General features: G+C 40.0%; 1 protein-coding gene across 1 annotated transcript in view; it reads right to left on the reverse strand.

Moving 5' to 3' along the window:
- The window catches only part of LOC132824312 (doublecortin domain-containing protein 1-like), a 115,382-nt gene extending 101,981 nt beyond the window's left edge, over window positions 1-13,401 (reverse strand). The window contains exons 1-2 of the mRNA XM_060838658.1: window positions 13,309-13,401; window positions 3,593-3,774 (exon numbers count right to left, since the gene is read on the reverse strand). Of these exons, the coding sequence (XP_060694641.1) occupies window positions 3,593-3,774; window positions 13,309-13,344 (218 nt within the window). The 5' untranslated portion in view covers window positions 13,345-13,401. The remainder of the gene's footprint in view (window positions 1-3,592; window positions 3,775-13,308) is intronic.
- Window positions 13,402-18,860: the final 5,459 nt, after the last annotated feature.

The following is an 18,860-nucleotide window of genomic DNA, read 5'->3' on the forward strand; positions in this document are numbered from 1 at the left end:
ACTTGATTGTTTGCTGTGCTCATGCTGCTTGGCTCTTCTGATGGGTTAGAGCACCACCCAGTGTAACACAGGAGTATACAGGCCCAAATGCAGCTTATATTTTAATCTGACTTTGCTGACTTGACAGCAGAAGTATTACAACTGTTCTCACTTATCAGGAAATTATGCTCCAACTGTATTATCTAGTGCTCTGGCTAGACCACATTCTGAATAGTGGTTTCAATAGAGGTCACCTACCCTCAGGAAGGAGATGGTCGGAACATAGCACAGATTCAGCAAGATCATGTCAAGATGGGTTAAATTAGAAGGACAGGGTTGCTTAGATTAGAATTGTCTGCCTTTGAGTCTGGAACATTAAGAGGTAATCAAATTGAGATGTTTAAGATGATTGCAGTTAATAGAGTAGATAAACTACTTCAATGAATAATGATGCACCGAAAAAAGGAGGATTAACCTTAAAATGAGAGCTAGTCCGTCAACAAGACTTCCTGTTCAAGACCCATTTGTTCTCAAGGTGCACCATAACTCGGTTGAACAGTTTGATTAAACATGTCTAAGCGAGGCCATTCAGGTACGTTGTCAGAAAGGATGTCTTCACACATAGCATGATGGAAATCTGAAGCTATTTCGCCCTAAAAGACGTGGAACTGAGGGAGCAATAAAAAATTTAGAACCTGGGATTGATTATTTGTTTTACATAGGTCTATAGTGAACTGGGATTAGTAAATTGAGTTAAAATGCACCATTATCAAACCTAAAATAGGGCCATGATCTAATTGATTGGCAGAAAGGTCTTGTGGAATTAAATAGTCTCCTGATATCCAATATTTACTATGCTAGATCGGGGCAAAAATGATCAGAGTCCCTGTTCTTGATTACAATTCTGTAAAAGCAGTAAAATACAAGAAAAGCAAAAAAATGCAAATGTGTACAAGTCTGGGGTTGGATTCAATTCCCTCATAAGCATTAGTCTCCACCACTAATGGCCAAAATAACAAATAAAAAATGGCCACTTAGTTAATTCAGAGTTACCATAGTGTCTGGCTGCAATATTAAATTGTGTAGAAGTGAAACATTATGAAAATCACAATTGCTTGTCCGTAGCGAAAGTAGACTTCTCATGAAGTGGTTTGAAACATGTATGAATTAAATAAAAAGATGACCACTCACACAAAGGGAAGAAACAACCCAGGGGTGGCATGGTTTAGATTGCATGAAGAAGCAGAAAAACATCCTGGGTAAGGGAGGTTTATAATCGAGAATGAGGACTATCGCTGCAAAGCCAGCTTGAAAATGGAGATTTGAGCCTTTTTTGTGTCAGTCATCACAGTGGGAGATTGTTCAGTAAGGCTGGCCAGGATTGTGCACAGTATCTGCAATGAATGTGTTCACTGTAGCAACTGCAAATTACAAGTGCCTTCTCACCATTTTCTTATGCCCCATGAAACACGGAGCCTAAGATGTCTGTAAATGAGACTGACAATCAGTAAGTGTGCTGCTAAAAAAAAATCAAAAACAACACACAATTAGACATGAACATACTAATTGACTTAAATGAGGCAAGTCTGAAAATGTTGCAATGTTTCCTTTTTCAGATTTGAGGTAGGACACACTAGAACGAATTGTAACTGTCATGCTATGTTTAAACTGCAGCTAGTACCAGACTAGGAGAGAGCTTGGCTTATATATGGCTGTGTGCGATGGTGGCATATTTTTCCCATCAGTTGGATTTTACACGCTTCTACAATGTGGGTGGCGGTGTCTATGTTGTCAACATACTTGAATTAATTGTGTTTTAGTTTAAAGCCTGCCAAAAAAGTCCAAATAGCCTCCTGGGCAGTCTCTATGTCGAGGGCAAGTTGATGGACTATTGAAAAGTATATGGGATTCTTGGTTTTGAAAATATAGTAATCGTGTACAAAGGCTGAACCTTTATAGAACAGTGGTTTGATCAGAGCTAGAGCACTACCTCCGATTCTGGGCACATGCTTTAGCAAAAAATAGAAAGACTTGCATTTACCTAGCACTTCTGACAACCACAGGACATCTCAAAATGCTTTACAGGCAATGAAGTACTTCTGAATTGTAGTCACTGATAACAATTAGTGAAACGTGGCACCAGTTTACATACAGCAAATTCACACAAACAGCAATGTGATAATCAATATAAATCCTGTGCAAAGTTCATTGTGGAATATATATTATTCACGACATCAGATAATCCCCTTTTTTCTTTAAATCAGTGGCTGAAAAGCTTTTACATGCACCTGAGAATACAGTTGGGTTCTTGGTTTAATATCTCATCCAAAAGGCAGCAGTTTTGACATTACTGCTCTTCCTGGGTACTGCACTGGAATGTTGTCCTTGATTTTTGTACGTAAGTTCTGGAGTGAGATTCAAACCCAGAATTTTGTGACTCAGAGGTAAGAAATAGCAGTAAATAAGAATAACAAAACTTTAAAGAGGATGCAGAGGATTTACAAATATGGTACTATGGATAAGAGATTTCAGTTACATGGTGGGGAGAGGCTGGGATTGTTTGTTTTCTAACAGACAAGGTTGAACTGAGGTTTAACACATTATGTTTACAATTCCCTATGGTTTTGATAGACATGGAAAAACAGTCTGTATTGGTGGGAGGAGGGCCAGTATCCAGAGAGGACATATCATAGATGATTGGCAAAAGGATAAGAGGGAAATGAGGAAATAGCACAAAGTGATTTTTTTATCATTTGAAATGCACAGTCTAGAGGCTGAGGGAAGCAAATTCATTGTAACCTTTACAAAGAAATAAGATCAATATTTGAAAGGAACACATTTGCAAGCAGAGGGAAAGAGCAAGAGAGTGGGGCTAATTGTGTAGTTCTTACCCGTCAAGACACAATGATCTCCTTTCTGTTGATTTATTCCAACTTTGGAGCAAAATTAGTATTTCATCCATGCAGTGCTAAATCAACAAAGTGTAAAACTCCACCTTCACATGTTTTTATTCCCTGACTAAACGTACAGAAAATTTTAATTTTGTTGCAGAGACCAAGAATTCTCTGGAACAATTGATTTTTTTTTAAATTTAAAAGTACCCTCACACTGCAATCAATTAGCTTGTGCAGAATATTATTGCTTTGCAGATCAATCAATAATTTCTACTCTTGAGCGAGAATAATACTAAGTTCAAGTGCTCAAAGATTTTAACAGTCCTAAATTGAATGATTACCAGAGACCATGTGCCACTATTGCTGGCAGATAATATACCTTGATAGTGTGCTATTATCTAGACAGTGTACTGTATGTAATCAGAAACAGATGACTGTTCCTATCACTTTAAGGATTTTTCAAGCATTTTTGTTACATTTCAAATAATTTTAATCCATTTTCAAAACATGCTAATAAATACATTTTCAGTGGATGTAGTATTTGTTCTTACAGTGCAGCAGCCTAATGTAAGAATGTGGATCATTTAGTGAAAGTGGAAAGATGAAATCTTCAGAACTTCAACATGTACATTGTTTGTGCTGAACTCTCAGTAGGAACTGCTCTTACACTGTTATTCAGTGACTGTGACTGAAGTGGAAAAGCTATTTTGTGGTCTTACGTTTTCTTGAGCATGTTTGTGATATCTGGTCCTGTAACTGTTAATATCCTGGACTTGTCTCTCTCCCCATTCTTCAGGACCTTTATTCTCACAGGTGTGTATCCAGCGTGATTTCTCTGAGATGGTTTTAGCAGCGGCGGAGCATTGGGGAGAAGGGACCCCTCAATTGGCCAATCGTATTCCTAGTTTTAACAAGTTAAAAAGTAATATTAATGCCTTTTCATTGACATTTTCATTCAGCAAAAGTATGTTGCCACAGACCTTAGCAAAAGTCACTCACAAAGTTCTTGCGATCTCTGTCATATTGATTTAATGTTTTTTTCCCAAATTTAGTTCAGTTCAGGTATCAAATCATAGAATCCCTGCAGTGTGGAAACAGGTCCTTTGGCCCAACAAGTCCACACTCACCCTCTGAAGAGTGACCCACCCAGACATACCATCTCCACCCTATTACTCTACATTTACGCCTGACTAATGCACCTAACCTACATATCCCTGAACACTGTGGGCAATTTAATATGGCCAATTCACCTAATCAGCACATCTTTGGATCCTGGGAGGAAATTCACGCAGACATGGGGAGAATGTGCAAACTCCACACAGACAGTCACCCGAGGCTGGAATCGAACCTGCATCTTTGGTGCTTATGAGGCAGCAGTGCTAACCACTGAGCCTCCATGCCGCATACAGGTGTGGTGATAATATCAAACAAGCTAATCAGCCAATCATATTGGAGTATTCTTATGGACAGCACATAAAGAAGTTAAACAATCGATTGCGTCTTAACAATTTAATCATTTTACAGAGTACAAATAAAGAATGGACCATGCGCATAGGATTAAGATACAAGCCTATCTGTGGGTGGCACGGTGGCACAGTGGTTAGCACTGCTGCCTCACAGCGCCTGTAGACCTGGGTTCAATTCCTGACTCAGGCGACTGACTGTGTGGAGTTTGCACGTTCTCCCCGTGTCTGCGTGGGTTTCCTCCGGGTGCTCCGGTTTCCTCCCACAGTCCAAAGATGTGCGGGTCAGGTGAATTGGCCAAGCTAAATTGCCCGTAGTGTTAGGTAAGGGGTAAATGTAGGGGTATGGGTGGGTTGCGCTTCGGCGGGTCGGTGTGGACTTGTTGGGCCGAAGGGCCTGTTTCCACACTGTAAGTCTAATCTAATCTAATCTATTTATCTTAAATTTTTAAAACATATAAATTTTGGACTTCAAACATCTATAGGATTTAAAAATAATCAAATAATGTGATATTCCACAAATATTAAGCTTTCCTAGCCAGAGAGACTGTTCATCAGTATGAAATTATATATTAAAAACATAATTGTGTCACTTTTAACACAATTTAACATTGTTAAATTTTTTGAATACTATCACTGCATCTACAAACGTATAAGTTCACATCAATTTAAATGGTGTCTAAAATTTTGATCTACAAAAAGATGAACAGTGCAATGGGTGATCACGCAAACAATGTTTGTATTTCTATGCTTAACTGTGGATCTACCAGTATCAAAGATTATTGTCAGCTTCACTGAATTACAGCAAACCCTGACAGATGAATTATTATTCCAACTGTGAATCTGGATTTCAACAGCTTCCTCATTTCCCCCTCTCCCACATTATCCTAGTCCCAAGCCTCCAACTCAGCACCACAGCTCCTGACCAGTCCATCACTCTCCCCCGACTTATCACCTTCTCCCTCACCTTCATCCACTATCGCTTTCCCAGCAACCTCCCCCAATCCCATCCCCCTCCCATTTACCTGTCAGCCTGACCCACAAGCCTCATTCCTGATGAAGGCCTTATGCCTGAAATGTCAATTCGCCTGCTCCTTGGATGCTGCCTGGCCTGCTGTGCTTTTCCAGCACCATACTCTCAACTGTGAATCTGGGCGAACTTGATTTAGCTGCAAATCCTATATAATGCATTCTTTTGAAATCTCCTCCAACAAAGCATACAATTCAGTTGACATCATCCTTATGATCCTGGTTTTGGTCTGGCCCTTTATAACAGCACCCAGTTCCCATTCTCCTCTACCCATATCAACCCTATTTACTGTGAGAAAGTGGTACAAATAGCTAAATCCAATTAACTATAGCTGTTTGTACAATCTGAATATTATTAAGTAAGTAGCATTGAGCCCTTTCCTACGGAGCAGACCTTCAACGGAATACTGAATTCCAAATTTTAGTCAGTGAGGAAATGGAGGCAAGTGTTTTTCTGACCTTTTTACAGAAAAGAGTGGACTGTCAGCAGGAGTGTGTCACAGCAGGACCTGACAGTTGAAGTCTAGAGGTATTAATTAAATAAGGGATATAATTGTTGGGTGAGCTTCAAAGTTTATTTTAACTCTAAAGTGGGTGAGTGGTTTACACTCGTGGCAGGGAGATATAAGCAATGCTCAAGATATTTTTGGGGAGAGGGTGGTGAAATCAATTATTCTATTCCATAATTTCCAAAAAAGGCATGGGAGAATTCTGGGCAGCCAAGCATTGGCAACGTTGTCCCTGGACATCGAACAGACAGCAATGATGTTGAGGTACACCTCCAAGCACAGACTGATTCTCTCCGATGCTTGCTGCTGATAGGCTGAGTGATGAGCCAAGAGGAACAAATATGCAAGAGAAGTAATCTGTGATTGGATGATCAAGAAGCATAAAGTGAGAAAGTTGCCAGGGGAATGTTTGCCAGGGACCGAGAACCAGGCTAGCAGGAGATGTCAGGAACATCCATTAGTTGAGGTCGAGATGTGAGCCATCTTTAGCTGAGGCCAGGAGCTAGGTTTCAGGAGCTGCCTTTAGCTGAGACTGGGATGGGGAGCCAGATGGCTTATGCGAAGATTGGAGGGTTGGGTGCTGCCTTTAGCCAAGGCTGGGAGGTATGTCCTTTTGGTAGGGATGCTTTTTGCCAAGGTCAGTATGGCCTTTTGCCATGTCTGGGAACTCCATCTGCCACACCTGGGCATGGAGGGCATCTGAAAAGGAGATGGGCAAAGAGAATATGAGGACGGGGTAGGTTTGGTGGTGAGGGTACCACTGAAAGAGGGCTTGGGGAAGAAGACATGGAATGGTAGTTTTGCAATAAGGAGAGGGATGTGGCAATGTGTACACAGAGAACATAGAATAGTACAGTGCAGATACAGGCCCTTCAGACCACAGTGTCAGCATTGATCTTGATGCCATGTTAATCTTTTCTACCTGCACATAGAGTCATAGAGATGGAAACAGACCCTTCAGTCCAACCCATCCATGCTGACCTGTTATCCCAACCCAATCTAGTCCCACCTGCCAGCACCCGGCCCATATCCCTCCCAACCCCTCCTATTCATATACCCATCCAACTGCCTCTTAAATGTTGCAATTATACCAGCCTCCACCACATCCTCTGGCAGCTCATTCCATACATGAACCAGTCTCTGTGTGAAAAGGTTGCCCCTTAGTTCTCATTTATATCTTTCCCATCTCACCCTAAACCTATGCCCTCTAGTTCTGGACTCCCCCACCTCAGGGAAAAGACTTTATCTCTTTATCTTATCCATGCACCTCATAATTTTGTAAACCTCTATAAGGTCACCCCTCAGCCTCCGATGCTCCAGGGAAAACAGCCTCAGCCTGCTCAGACTCTCCCTACGGCTCAAATCCTCCAACCCTTGTAAATCTCTTTTGAACCCTTTCAAGTTTCATATCTTTCCGATAGGAAGGAGACCAGAATTACACGCAATATTCCAACAGTGGCCTAACCAATGTCCTGCACAGCCGCAACATGACCTCCCAACTCCTATACTCAATACTCTGACCAATAAATGAAAGCATACCAAACACCTTCTTCACTATCCTATCTACCTGCGACTCCACTTTCAAGGTCCTATGAACCTGCACTCTAAGGTCTCTTTGTTCAGCAACATTCCCTCGGACCTTACCATTAAGTGTATACGTCCTGCTAAGATTTGCTTTCCCAAAATGCAGCACCTAGCGTTTATCTGAATTAAACTCCATCTGCCACTTCGCTGCCCATTGGCCCATCTGGTCAAGATCCTGTTGTAATCTGAGGTAATCCTCTTCGCTGTCCACTACACCTCCAATTTTGGTATCATCTGCAAACTTACTAACTGTTGCTCTTATGCTTACATCCAAATCATTTATGTAAATGACAAAAAGTAGAGGACCCAGCACCGATCCTTGTGGCACTCCACTGGTCACAGGCCTCCAGTCTGAAAAACTACCATCCACCACCACCCTCTGTCTTCTACCTTTGAGCCAGTTCAGAATCCAAATGGCTAGCTCTTCCTCTATTCCGTGAGATCTAACCTTGCTAATCAATCTCCCATGGGAAACCTTGTCGAACGCCTTTCTGAAAGCTATATAGATCACATCTACCACTCTGCCTTCATCAACCCTCTTTGTTATTTCCTCAAAAATCTCAATCAAGTTTGTGAGACATGATTTCCCATGCACAAAGCCATGTTGACTATCCCTAATCAGTTCTTGCCTTTCCAAATACATGTACATCCTATCCCTCAGGATTCCCCCCAACAACTTGCCCACCACTGACATCAGGCTCACTGGTCTATAGTTCCCTGGTTTGTCCTTACCACCCTTCTTAAATGGTGGCACCACGTTAGTCAACCTCCAATCTTCTGGCACCTCAACTGTGACTATCGATGATACAAATATCTCAGCAAGAGGCCCAGCACTCATTTCTCTAGCTTCCCACAGAGTTCTAGGGTACACCTGATCAGATCCTGGGGATTCATCCACCTTTATACTTTTCAAGACATCCAGCACTTCCTCCTCTGTAATTTGGACATTTTGCAAGGTGTCACCATCTATTTCCCTACAGTCTATATTTTCTATATATCCTTTTCCACAGTAAATACTGATGCAAAATACCCATTTCGTATCTCCCCCATTTTCTGTGGTTCCACACAAAGGTCGCCTTGCTGATCTTTGAGGGGCCCTATTTTCTCCCTAGTCACCCTGTCCTTAATGCACTTGTAAAAACCCTTTGGATTCTCCTTAATTCTATTTGCCAAAGTTATCTCATGTCCCCTTTTTACCCTCCTGATTTCCCTCTTAAGTATACTCCTCCTGCCTTTATACTCATCTAAGGATTCACTCGATCTATCCTGTCTATACCTTATATATGCTTCCTGCTTTTTCTTAACCAAACCCTCAATTTCCCTAATCATCCAGCATTCCCTATACCTACCAGCCTTTCCTTTCACCCTGACAGGAATATACTTTCTCTAGATTCTCGTTACCTCATTTCTGAAGGCTTCCCATTTTCCAGCCGTATCTTTATCAGCAAATATCTGCCCCAATCAGCTTTCCAAAGTTCTTGCCTAATACCGTCAAAATTGGCCTTTCTCAAATTTAGAACTTCAACTTTTAGATCTGGTCTATCCTTTTCCATCACTATTTTAAATCTAATAGAATTATGGTCGTTGGCCCCAAAATGCTCTTCCACTTACACGTCAGTCACCTGCCCTGCCTTATTACCCAGGAGTAGGTCAGGTTTTGCACCTTCTCGAGTAGGTACAAACATACTGAATCAGAAAATTTTCTTGTACTCACTTAACAAATTCCTCTCCATTTAAACCCTTAACACTATGGCAGTCCCAGTCTATGTTTGGAAAGTTAAAATCCCCTTACATAGCCACCCTATTATTCTTACAGACAGCACATGGTCTGTCTCCTGATATACCCTGCCTATCCATGGGTCTTTGTAAATGCCTCTTGAACATTGCCATCATGTCTGCTTCAACGGCCTCCCCAGCAGAACTTGACAGCACCTACCACCGTCTGTGTCAAAAACTTTCCTTGCACATCTCCTTTAAGCTTTCCCTTTAGGACTTGATATTTCCACCCCATTAAAAAGCCTCTGATAACTCAGCCTATGCATGCTAGTCCTAATTTTACATACTTCATTCAGGTCACCCATCAGCTTTCGATGCTCTTGCGAAAACAATTCAAATTTATCTAGCCTATCTTATAGTTAATACACTGCAATCTAGACTACTTCCTGGTAAACCTCGGTTGTACCCTCTGCAAAGCCTCCAAATCCTTCCTATAGTGTGTGTGAAATGACTCCATAGAGACCAGTATCCCATCACCATGTTATCCTTTATTTACACATGGACAGTCTCCAATTCCCTAGAGCCAGCTCTCAGAGTAAACAGGATCTCTGATACTCCTGTTTTTAAATCTGCCAGCCTGGGCTCCATGATTGGACCAGATTAACAGCCCCAGTCAGGGAACTTATGTTCTATGAGATCTACCTGACTGACCTTGTTTCAATCGCTACAGTGGGGACAAGAACTGCACATAATTATCCATAAGTGGCCTTAATAAAGTTTTATACAGCTGCAACATGACTTACCAAATTGTTTATTCAATGCCCCAACTGATGAAGGCAAGCATGTTCTATGCTTTGTTTAACACCTTATTCACTTGTATTGACATTTTCAGGGGCCTGTGGACTTAAACGCTGAAATTTCTCTGCATACCAAGGCACCTAAGGGTCCTGCCATTTACTATGCATTTTTCTCTTGTATTTATTTGACTTCCCTAAATGCTTTACCTCACACTTGTTCAATTTAAAGTCCATCTGTATTTCTCCACCCAACTTTGCAACTGATTTGTGTCCTACTGCATCCTTTGACTACTGTCCTTACTATCCATAGCTCCACCAATTTATATTTTGTCTGCAAACTCAGTAATCATTGATCATTTATTTATTTATTATGAACAAAAAAGGTCCCAGCTCTCAACCTTGTGTAACACTACAGGTCACAGACCTCCATGAAAAAAACTCCTTCCCTCAAGTGCCCTACCCTCACCAATAATCTTTGTCACTTCCTCAAAAAACTCAAATTTGTGAGACAAGACCTCCTAAGGCAAAGCATGATGTTTATTTAAACAAGATTTATTAATGATCCTATGGTAAAGAATCTTACAAGGAAGAGTGAACATTATATCATAGTACTAGTATTGCACACCCTGTTTGAAGATCTGAAACTATGGACCAGATTTGCAAAGTCAAGAGTGTGGTGCTGGAAAAGCACAGCAGGTCAGGCAGCATCTTTGGAGTAGGGGAATCAATGTTTCATCCATAAGCCCTTCATCAGGAATCCTGATGAAGGGCTTATGACCAAAATGTCGATTCTCCTATTCCTCAGATGCTGCCTGACCTGCTGTGCTTTTCCAGCACCACACTCTCAACTCTGATCTCCAAACTCTGCAGTCCTCACTTTCTCCTCGATTAGCAGAGTTGGGCTAAATCAAGGGCAATTTAAAAATGGCGGGTAGGATCTGATTTTGGAACTGCTGCCTTCAACCCCAGCACTGCCATTTCTTTTTGGCTTGAAAATGAGGCTATTGATGCTACTAGCCCAACCTGACTGGCTCCATTCCAAGCATTAGCATCTCATAATCCATTCCAATTTTCTTGGAGTTGAGCCAGCTTCTCGATGACTGTTAGCATTTCATAGCTTGTCCATTAACCTTCAAACATGGCTTGGATTCTGGAGTACTTTGAAAGGTAAGTTTAAATAGTCTTATCTGTATGCTGCCTCCATTTTCCCTCCATAACCCATAGTTCTTCCATTTTGATACCACCTCTAAGTTGTCCAAACACCCTTCATAGCTGAAAATGTGTTGCTGGTTAAAGCACAGCAGGGTAGGCAGCATCCAAGGAACAGGAAATTTGACGTTTCGGGCATAAGCCCTTCATCAGATGAAGGGCTTATGCCCGAAACGTCGAATTTCCTGTTCCTTGGATGCTGCCTAACCTGCTGTGCTTTAACCAGCAACACATTTTCAGCTGTGATCTCCAGCATCTGCAGACCTCATTTTTTACCCAAACACCTGTCATGTCTATTTGTCTACTACGCGTTACATACAGAACCATTGAATTATTTATTGATAATTGCAAGTGTTAAACTGCTGAAGAAAAGGAACATCAAGTAGAAATCCACTTTAAAGAAAACCTACTGTTCTTATAACCCTATAAAAGTGTCAATCAAACAAGGTCATTATAGTATCAACAACAAAAGCTGTATCCACCTCACACTCAATCTTATTCAAATAAATAGAAAGGCATTGACCAAATAGATCATTGAAAGAATATATCATTACTTAATAAAGATGTAAATCAAGAAAAGTAAGCACTCCATTTCAGTTAGCCCAAATTGATGTCTGCTCAGCTAATCCACCTGAGAATCTTGGAGCTTCGTCAAGCATGCATAATAAACACATGTGGAGAAGCAGACATCTAGCCATCTGTTTCTGCTATTACAGTTTCCTGGTTTCACTAGGTTGATTCCTGGGGTTACGGTGTTATTTAATAAGAGAAGGTTAAGCTGGTTAGGCTTCTAATCTTTGAAGTTTAGAAGAATGAGAGATACGAGAAAATGATCTGACTGAATCATATTCAGAGGGAACTTGACAGAACTGATGCTGAGGAAACACTTCAACTCCTGCATGAATCTAGAACAAAGGGAATGGTTTCAGAATACGAGACATTCTATTTAAAATTGAAATAACAATTTCTGTTTCCTCTGAGGCTTGGTAATCTTTGGAATTCACTGCTACACAAAGTCAAGCTATTGACTATGCTTGATGCTGATTTAAAGAGACTTTTGATCTGTAACGGAGTCAGGGTGATTGGGGTTAGACCGGAAAGTGTAGTTCAGGCCATAATCATATCAGCCATGTTCTAATTGAATGGGCAGAGTGGTCTTAAAGGTCGAATTCCCTCCTCTTGCTCCTTTTTCTTTTGTTCAAGGAAGATTAAGAGATGATCTGATGAATGGTTAGAAGAAGATAGAGGGAAACTCTTCCCATTGGCCAAAGGGTCAAGAACCAGAGCACACAGAGTTAAGGTGATTGATATTGAAACCAATGGGAACATGAGGAAAAATGTTTTTACACAGCGAGTGGTTAGGAACTGAGTTTGCCTGAGTTGTTGATGGAGGCAAATTCAGTTAGGGCTTTCAGCTGGAAATTTTACAATTATTTGAGGAGCAAGAAAATAACAGGATCTCAGAGCAAAGATGAGGGAAGTTGCACAAACTGAGTTGCCCCTGTAAAATGGGCAAAACAGATATGAAGGGTTGAATGTATCCTTCTGCACTGTTGCCTATGAATGTAAAGCAAGTATCATCAACCTTGCTTTAATGCGCTGTATAAAGGATGATGAAGCATCTTTTCCATATTTGAATTCATTTCAATTCCTTAATTAAACTATATCTGCGTAATTGCTTTAAAAATCCAGCCTCATTATCCTTATGTGAAAAATCATAATCAAAATAGATCTACTCATCATTCATCTATTGTTTTTAATCTTCTATTTCATCTATTTGGATCTTGCAGCATTCAAAAGGGCTGCCACAAATGCTTGAATATGAAGGGCTTTGACATGTTTCAGAGCAACATAAAGCAGGATGATACAAATCCGAGTTTATTTCCTTTTTTTATAAGTAATGTTTAGCTCCATGAAATCATTGTTGCATTTAATTTCGTTAGAGTTATTGAAGACCTCAAATCTCCATTATCAAGTACCTCAAGTCAAGGACACTTTACCTTACATTTGAAATCTTTAACCAAATGCATTTTTCACTGATGAAATATCAATTGCTGAGTTTTGTATGTCATATGAAAAATTTATAGACTTGTTGAATATTGTCTACTTATCAGTGAAGTGCTATTACCTCATTCAATTCACCATCTGGCAGCACAGGCCACATGTAGGTTAACTTGTTCCATAGTGGATTCTCCAATTTTGAATGTTTCCACTGGCCAGGCTTTGCAGTTCCTTCATGCTTGATGGCCCATCTAATGAAACAATAATGAAGCAAAATCATACCAGGATTTTTTTTCCAAATATGGAAACACTAATATTAATGTAAATAAATATTTCAACGCTACAACTTCAAAATCTTTTCTGGTGATATAAGCTGAACTCATGATGTGAAATGGAAAGAAGACTTACTTACTAACAAAAACTGTGAGGGAGCTAGAAAAGGGATAAAAGCAATCAATTGTGGATATCAGTAATTTGAAACACAAAATAAAGTTTTAGGGAACTCAGGGAAACATCTGCTGAAAGAGAAACAGAGCTAGAAATGAGAGCATATTGCTTCTAAATTGCACAATCTTTTATAAATTTATTTCATTTTTTTGTATCATGTAGAATTGATCACCACTTGTTTTGTACAAAAGAATATCATTTTTAACTTTCTTCTGGCATAAACTGGTGTGGGATGGGATATTGAGGTTAAATTGCAGTAGTAAGGGGTGGAAATGTGTGGAAATTATCAATTATTTCTTTCCTCAGTTAGGTCACCTCAAATTTTGAATTACAAACCTAGGATAATTTAGCCAAAGACAGTGAGATCTTCTGGATAAATGGAGGTGTTTCTGTTTTTTCTTTTCAATATGTGGACCATGTTTTAGGAATATATTTTCAGTGCCCAGTGTGCATAATAAACATGATCTGATTTCGATCAAACAGCAATCGTGGAAATTGTACTCACTAGTTCTGATGGGGAGATATTCCCTATAAGTCAGCTGTGTTCCCTTGTCAATGAAATGGGAGAGATTTACAAATGTGTCTTGCTGGTTGCATTACAATGCTCGCTCCCCTTGATGTGCTGTGCACACATTAGAGAGCTCAATGTGCTATTGTTGTTTCCATGTCCCAATTCTTTTGTGAGTTTTCAAGCTTATAAAGTCTACATTTTAAGAAAACAAGAATAGCAAATGCTTGGGAACACCACCACCTGCAAGTTTCTCTCTATGTCCCACTCCATCCCAACTTGGAATTTAATTGTCATTCCATCACTGCCATTGGTTCAAAATCCTGGAACTTCCTTCTTAACAGAACTGCATTAGTACCTATGGAGAAAGTGAGGACTACAGATCTGGGGATCAGAGTCAAAGGGTATGTGCTGGAAAAGCACAACCGGTCAGGCAGCATCTGAGGAACAGGAGAGTCAACATTTCGGGCAGAAGCCCCTCATCAGGAATCCTGTTGAAGTGTTTATGCCCGAAACATCAACTTGCTCCTCAGATGCTGCCTGACCAGCTGAGCTTTTCCAGCACCATAGTCTTCGACTGCATTAGTACCTATACCAAATGAACTGCAGTGGTTCATGAAGCCAGCTCACCACCGCCTTTGCAGTAAATGCTGGTCTTGCCACCAACTTACATTCTCTCCTATTTTTCACATTTGTGTGGAGCATTTGACTTCTGAAATCAGAAAGCAATGTGTCCATACACCAACTGGCATGTGGATTCGTGTATGGATCATCGATGTGGCTGCACAGTTGCCCAGCCTGGAGGGACCCAACACCCACATCCCATGAAGGAATACAAAAAAGAGGATTCAATAATAAAGCGTCCACAGTAATAGAGAGACCTTGGTTTGTGTCCAGAGATCTTTGAAGGTGCATGGCTGTTTGAGGAAGCTCTACTAGAGCTGCTTTACAAATGGATGTATGGAATACAAAACAAAGATCAACCTTCACAAGACATTGGTTCAGCCTCAACGAGAATATTGCATTCAATTCTGGATGCCATTCTTCAGAGAAAATATAAACACTTTTGAGAGGGTACAGAAGCATTGACAAAAAAATTTGTTTGGGATGTAGGCATGGCTGGCTAGGCTAGCATTTATTGAACACAAGGCAGTTAAGAGTCAACCATATTGCTGTGGGTTGGCAGGCACATGTAGGCCAGACTAGGAAAGGCAGATTTCCTTTTCTGAAGAACATTAGTGAACCAGATGGGTTCTTTTTTACAACATTTGATAATAGATACATAGTTGCCATTGGAGCAGTGTTTTTATGGTAGATATTTATTGAATTGAAATTTCTCCATCTGCTGTGCTGGGATTCAAACTCATGTCTCTCCAGACAATTTGCCTGGGTTTCTGGATTACTGGTCCAGTGGCATTATCACTAAGTACTACTTCTTCACAATGTACTTCAGAGGTGGGTCTTCAGATTCATGAAGAGATTAAAGAAGCCAAGCCTTTCCTTCTTAGCAAAGAGAAATTTGACCAGTGATTTGATAGAGGTTTCCAAAGAGGTAGCAGGACAGAATATCTGAAGGGAAATGGCCTCATTTGTGAAAGGGAGGTGATGTAAAGAAAGCACTTGTAACACAATCATTATTTAGGATCTGGATTGTACTGTTTGAAAGTAACATGAAAGTTGATTTAAATGCGATTTTAAAAGGGGAAAAATTAATCATTTGAAGGGAAAATATTGTGGAGGTATAGAAAAAGTATGGAGTGGATGTAGCTGAGTTGTTTTGCAGAGAACAAACGCAAACACAGTGGATTAAATGGCTGTAAGCAATCTAAGATACTGAATAACAACATCAAAGAGAAATGCACTGCTGGAAATGAAGATAAAGCATTGTATTAAGCAAGAAAAAGCTAGACTGGCAATTGATGCTGGAAAGAGTGACCCAACTTTAAGAAAACAGATTCTGCATCACTGAGTTGAGTTATCACTGAAGAATGTGCACAAAACTCATTAAATCCCGAGTGATACACATCTGCGAAGAAATCAGAGGTTTGGTGAGATTTATGCTAGTTAGCATTCCAGCCTTCGTAAAACTGCTATCGCTGTGAAACACAGCAAGCTGGAATCGGGTATCCTGACCTATATACCTGATTTATATGACCTGTGTTTCCTAGACAAGCAAGTGTCTGCACTGAAGATGGAAGCTCACAAAATATCCCCATCTGTCTCCCATATTGGAGACCACTTTAAAACATACAAAGTAAAAAAGGAATTTACAAGTTAAGCAATAGCCATAGCTCAGATTACACATCTGCCCATTATAAACCACAGAGTTCATTTTAGCTGTGGACGTTACCTGGGAGTCGTTAGAGAAGTTAAACCACATGGTGGCAATGTTGTACTATTTTAAGCATCTCCTCCATCACTTGGTCCCTTCACCACACTCTCCCTATCTATTATTTGTTCTTTATTTGACAAGAACACGTCAAATGTTCAAGGCAGGATTCTCCAAATTTAGGATGTTATAATTATTATCATTTTTGAGTAGTTATAAATACCAAAATGGACAGTTGCTGAATGCATTTCAATAATTCAAAGCCAGACTCCATTTTTATAAGCATAGTGACAGAAATATAATGTTGCATGCAATAAACTCATAAGTTGAATCATAGGCCCATGCAAAAATTTGTAAAAATTGGAACTTCAGGGTAGCTGAGGAAGGTCTTATGAGACTTAATTTATGTAAAAAATACTAATTAAAACACAATTACACGGTAAATATATGAAAAAAATAGTTTGTTTTTCAATTTGTTCATGCATATAATGGCCTGATCTTGTACAGTAAAAGGGATTGAAAAATGAGAAGAATTATCTTGTATTTTTCCGTTGTTTGGCACGGGCAAGACTATTTTGATTTCATATGCCTGTGTGGCCTAAGTCTTCTCAGATTAACTCATGCAGCGATGACAAGTGAACATGAGTCTAGCTAATCCAAAATTAACTGTCTGAAATTTCAGTATCTCGTCCTCTAGTTGATTTCCTATTCTGCAGGCAGAAATAGTTCACCACTTCACCACAACCTGGAATTTTGGGTAATTCAAATTTGTCTCATTGCAATTTCCCTGTAATAGTTGGTCTTGTCAATTCATTTAAACACTATTTCAACATTATACAAGCAGGATAATGTAAAAACAGGGTCATTCTAGGATATTGGAAACCTGGACTTCTCTCCATTGATGCTGGGGTTAATTAGAAATTTCTGAACAGAGATTGTTATTTTTTGTTTTAAACAAAGGGGAGAATCTTCAGAGTTTGTTTAGATTAGATTCCCTACAGTGTGGAAACAGGCCCTTCGGCCCAACAAGTCCACACCCACCCTCCGAAGAGCAACCCACCCAGACCCATTCCCCTACACCTAACACTACGGGCAATTTAGCAAGGCCAATTCACCTGACCTGCATATTTTTGGACAGTGGGGGGAAACCGGAGCACCTGGAGGAAACCCATGCAGACACGGGGAGAATGTGCAAACTCCACACTGACAGTTGTCTGAGGTGGGAATTGAACCTGGGTCTCTAGCACTGTGAGGCAGCAGTGCTAACCACTGAGCCACTGTGCCACCATATGGAATGATAGCAGATGGATGGAATTAGAATCAAGTCAGTGGTTGAATGAGATGAAGGTGTCCAAAGCCTACTTTTGTACTTATGCTTCTTTTGGAATAACAGTGTTAAATGTTTATGCAATGTCATCTTTAATGGCAGTTTCTGAGACTGCATTGTCTCTAATAGTCAAGCAGAAACAATAGCAAATCAATGTAAAAGCAGCTGCCACTTTATTAGAGCCTATGTTAGACCTTTGCAGAAGACCAATTTTACTCTTACTTGACTCAATTAAAAATATCCCTTTTCACACCATAGACACCAATTGACTAAAAAGTAGCCAGAAAGAGGAAAGAATTGAGCATGATGCAGTCATGCACATGAGACAGGCTACATTAACATTACACCTAATGTACTGCTTTTTAATGAATTTGACTGACTGGTGGCATTTTCTGGTCAAATCTGACTCAATTTTAATTCTAATAATCAAAGGAGAGAAATATATAATAAAACAACATACTTTGCAAATTGAGTCAAATTTTAATTTGGTGTTAACAATTTAAACAACACCACAAATTGTGTCCAAGGAACTGTTTGAAAATTGTGTGTGGGAGTTTTGTTTAGTGTACTAAAAGCAAGCCTTTATTACCATTAGATTTAAAAATCACAGGGAAAATGCCGTTAATCTTGTGGTTGACATTTTAACATTGCTTCATAATACTGCTACAATTCACCTGATCAATCATTATCTTTTGCCGAGTATGAACATTTTCTATAAATGAGTTGATGTATGCAAACATCTGAACTTCTGTATTTCACACATCCATAGGATGATTTCCAACTCTGGCTGAATGCGTTGTGAGCATTTGTAATCAAATGACCTGCTACCTCTAATTGCCCCGCCTTTGATCGATCAACACATTACACTGGAAAGCAAAATGGGTTTCCTGTACTTGAGTGAATCATTCTGGACTCATGGGATGATGCCCTACAGACAATATTCCAGAAATCACTCCCGTCAAACCTGGATATATCTCACTGGTAGGAGATATCCATCAGTGGTGGCAGCACAGTGGTGTACTATTGAGAAGGATTGCCCTGAGGGTCCTCAACATTGACATTGGACCC

Source organism: Hemiscyllium ocellatum, chromosome 18 (genome assembly GCF_020745735.1).
Source record: "Hemiscyllium ocellatum isolate sHemOce1 chromosome 18, sHemOce1.pat.X.cur, whole genome shotgun sequence".
Taxonomy (NCBI): domain Eukaryota; kingdom Metazoa; phylum Chordata; class Chondrichthyes; order Orectolobiformes; family Hemiscylliidae; genus Hemiscyllium; species Hemiscyllium ocellatum.